The sequence below is a fragment of the Nannospalax galili genome, unplaced genomic scaffold, assembly GCF_000622305.1.
Source record: "Nannospalax galili isolate Female #2095 unplaced genomic scaffold, S.galili_v1.0 scaffold440, whole genome shotgun sequence".
NCBI classification, from domain to species: domain Eukaryota; kingdom Metazoa; phylum Chordata; class Mammalia; order Rodentia; family Spalacidae; genus Nannospalax; species Nannospalax galili.
In genome coordinates this window covers 2,003,460-2,007,468 of record NW_008347189.1, presented here as the reverse complement: position 1 = coordinate 2,007,468, position 4,009 = coordinate 2,003,460, and the positions used below count along the sequence as shown (strand labels likewise).

Here is a 4,009-nt window from a genome sequence, read left to right as displayed (position 1 = left end):
CAGAGTGTTACTGGCTTGCTCTTGTGCATGTCAGTGCAGGCAAGCACAGTGCTGTGAGTTCAAGAGTGTAATGGCCCTGTCATGCCCGAAAGACACTATTCTGCAGCAGTGACCCCTGTCTACTGGCTCTTACAACATTTCTAGCCCCTCCTCCATGATGTTTCCTGAGCCTTGGAGAAATTGGGGTATAGTCCTGTTTAGAATCCATCATGCCACAGTCACTTATTCTCTTATTCGACTTTGACTAGTTATGACTCTCTGTATTAGTCACCATCTACTGCAAAAATAAAGGTGCTTGCCTAATGAGAGATGAGAGCTGCAATATCTATAGGTATAAGGGTAGGGATTTAGAAGACAGTTTGATACTACACTAACTTAGCTAAATAACAGTACCAGATTCTCCCTTAGGGCCTATAATCTCCCCAGCCATGGGTGTTTGGCCAGCTTTACAGTACCAGGTATGAGTTCTCTCCTGTGGAGTAAGTAGCTCTTAAATCCAATTAGGAAGCTGTTGGCTACTCCTGTAACATTCATGTCACTATTGCACCAAAGTGCATCTCTTCCCAGACTGGTCATTATTGTAGCTCGAAGAGCAGAGGATGGATATGATATAAATACATTGTGTACATTATGAAATTACCAAAGAATAATTTTAAGTAAAAGCAGAAAGAGGCAGCCTATTACCAAGTAACTTATCTACATCTCAGAACAAAACTTTAGAAGATTAGTGGAAATAGAAATGTACCCAGTAGCCAAGCAAGCAGAATTCACGATATCTGACATTTAATTTGAAATTATCAGAGGCTAGAGACATAGCTCAGTGGTTAAGAGGCAAGTACTACTCTTGCAGAGGACCTGAGTTCAGTTCCCAGTACCTATGTCAGGCAGCTCACAACTGCCTCTAACTCCAGCTCCAGGAGGTCTAATGCCCTCTTTTGACCTCCCCAAGCACCAGCACTCACATGCACATACTAACAGACATACATATGCATATATAATTAAAAATAAATATTAAAAAATCTTCAGACATTAAAAAGAACAGGGAGATACAAGTCATAATAAGTTAATCCAATCAAAATTGAACAGAAATTGACACAGATGTTAGTAAGAGCAAAAACTGAAATTAAAAGTTATTTTAACTATACTCCATATGTTCAAAAAAATAAAAGTTCAGTAGATAGGTAAAAGATTTCAATTGAACTTCTAGGAATGAAAACTACATGTGAAGTGGAAAAATACACTAGATGTATTAAGAGTATCATTAGATATTGAAGGTTAGCAGGCTTGAAGATAGAGCCATCATAAACTGAAATTTTAAATACAAAAAAGATAATTATAATTAGTAAAACGCCAGTGACCTTATAAGTTTATTGTGTGACATTTGAAACTTTATAAAACAGAGAAGAGAGAATAAAATATTTGAAGAAATAATGGCCAGAATTTTCCAAGCTTGTAGAAAGTTGTAAACCTTCAGATTTAAGTAACACAATTAACACCAAGCACAGAAGGGAGAAAAAAAAAATCTAGCAAGGCACATTCGAATAAAATGAAAGTGGTCCATTAAAAAACAAACAAACAAACAAAAACCTCTACAGGTAGCCAGAGTAAAACAAAACGCAAAACATGAAGTAGCTACAGCAGAACCGAAATCTGGGAAGAGAAGACCAGAGAAGCCCGGCCGCTGTCATCACATAGAGAAATACACTGAATGTTTTTACTTAGATCACTTGAAGTAGCAAGAAGTGAATGGAGGCGGGGCTTCCTCAAAGGGACTGAGTCCCAGGGCAAGGTTACCGGAAGCTACATGGCCCGGCAGCTGCGCCTGCGCATCCCAGCGTTCTTGCTGTGCTACATCCCTTCACCCTACTGGCCATCACCAGGGAAACAGTCTTAGACTGCTGCAGCCACGGGGTTTCATGGCAGCCTCAAAGCCAGCCTCTGTGGGGCCGTTGGTGGGAGCGGTGGTCCAGGGCACCAACTCCACTCGCTTTCTGGTTTTCAACTCAAAAACAGCAGAACTACTTTGTCATCATCAAGTCGAATTAACACAAGAGTTTCCAAAAGAAGGATGGGTGGAACAAGACGCCAAGGAAATTCTTCAATCTGTCTATGAATGTATAGAGAGAACCTGTGAGAAACTTACTGAAATGAATATTGATATTTCCAACATCAAAGCTATTGGTGTCAGCAACCAGAGGGAAACCACCGTGGTCTGGGACAAGTTCACAGGGGACCCTCTCTACAATGCCATGGTGTGGCTTGATCTCAGAACCCAATCTACCGTGGAGGTTCTCAGTAGGAAAATCCCGGGAAATAGTAACTTTGTAAAGTCTAAGACTGGCCTTCCCCTCAGCACCTACTTCAGTGCAGTGAAACTGCGATGGATGCTTGACAACTTAAGAACCGTTCAAAGGGCCGTTGAAGAAGGCAGGGCTCTTTTCGGGACCATCGATTCCTGGCTTATCTGGAGTATGACAGGAGGCATCAATGGAGGTGTCCACTGTACGGACGTAACAAATGCTAGCAGAACAATGCTCTTCAACATCCACTCTTTGGAATGGGATAAAGAGCTCTGCGACTTTTTTGAAATTCCAATGAACATTCTTCCAAACGTGTGCAGCTCTTCTGAGATCTATGGTCTCCTGAAAGCAGGGACCCTGGAAGGTGTGCCGATATCTGGGTGTTTGGGAGACCAGTCTGCTGCATTGGTAGGACAGATGTGCTTCCAGGAAGGTCAAGCCAAAAACACATATGGAACAGGTTGTTTCTTACTATGTAATACAGGCCATAAACGTGTATTTTCTGAGCATGGTCTTCTGACCACAGTGGCTTACAAACTAGGCAAAAACAAGCCGGCATGTTATGCATTAGAAGGTTCCGTCGCTATAGCGGGTGCTGTTATTTGCTGGCTTAGAGACAATTTTGAAATTATATCAAAGTCAGATGAAATCGAAACACTTGCTAAAGAAGTGGGTACTTCTTATGGCTGTTACTTTGTCCCAGCCTTTTCAGGGTTATATGCACCTTATTGGGAACCCAGCGCAAGAGGAATTATCTGTGGTCTCACTCAGTTCACCAATAAATGTCATATTGCCTTTGCTGCATTAGAAGCTGTTTGTTTCCAAACCCGGGAGATTCTGGATGCCATGAACCGTGACTGTGGGATTCCACTCAGTCATTTGCAGGTAGATGGAGAAATGACCAACAGCAAAATTCTTATGCAACTACAGGCAGATATCCTGCATATTCCAGTAGTGAAGTCTGTAATGCCTGAAACAACAGCACTAGGAGTTGCCATGGCAGCTGGGGCTGCAGAAGAAATAGAGGTTTGGAGTCTTGATCTTGATGATTTGTCAGCTACCTTAACCGAGCGGTATGAACCACAAATCCAAGCCACAGAAAGTGAAATCCGTTATTCAACATGGAAGAAAGCAGTGATGAAGTCAATGGGTTGGGTGACTTCCCAGGTTCCTGAAAGAAAGGACAGTGCTGTCTTCTCCTGTCTGCCCTTGGGCTTTTTTATAGTGGGTAGCATGACATTATTAATTGGAGCAAGATATGTCTCAAGTCTACAAGAGTAGTTCCAACCACAGACCTCCAAGATGTGAGAGATTTTACACAAATGAAAGAACCGATGAATACTGTCTCTTACACTGTTACAGACTGATTTTATTTATAAACCACTTGCTCCACGACCCATGAAGGCCCTACACATGTATGTTGAAATAAAAGCTTGAAATAAAACACAACGATATATTATGGAAATTTTTCATATGTTTTAACATCAATAGTTGAGATTGTCATATGGGAAAAAGGCACTTCTCTGTCTTTCTCTTGAGTATTTATATGGTATCTATAAAATTCTATATCATATGGAGGACTACACTTATAAATTAAGAGCACATTGTAGCCAGTAGGTTGGAGCAGAGATGCCTTGACTTGATTAGTACAGATGTGTTTTGTGGCAACATGTTTGCATAAGATTTATCAGGAAAAACATTATCCTAAA

At 41.2% G+C, this 4,009-nt stretch overlaps 1 protein-coding gene across 1 annotated transcript; it reads left to right on the top strand.

Annotated features, from left to right (window-relative positions):
- Nucleotides 1-1,916: 1,916 nt before the first annotated feature.
- On the top strand, nt 1,917-3,581 carry Gk2 (glycerol kinase 2). Its single transcript, XM_008843695.1, has one exon. The coding sequence runs from the start codon at nt 1,917-1,919 to the stop codon at nt 3,579-3,581; it is 1,665 nt and encodes a 554-aa protein (XP_008841917.1).
- Nucleotides 3,582-4,009: the final 428 nt, after the last annotated feature.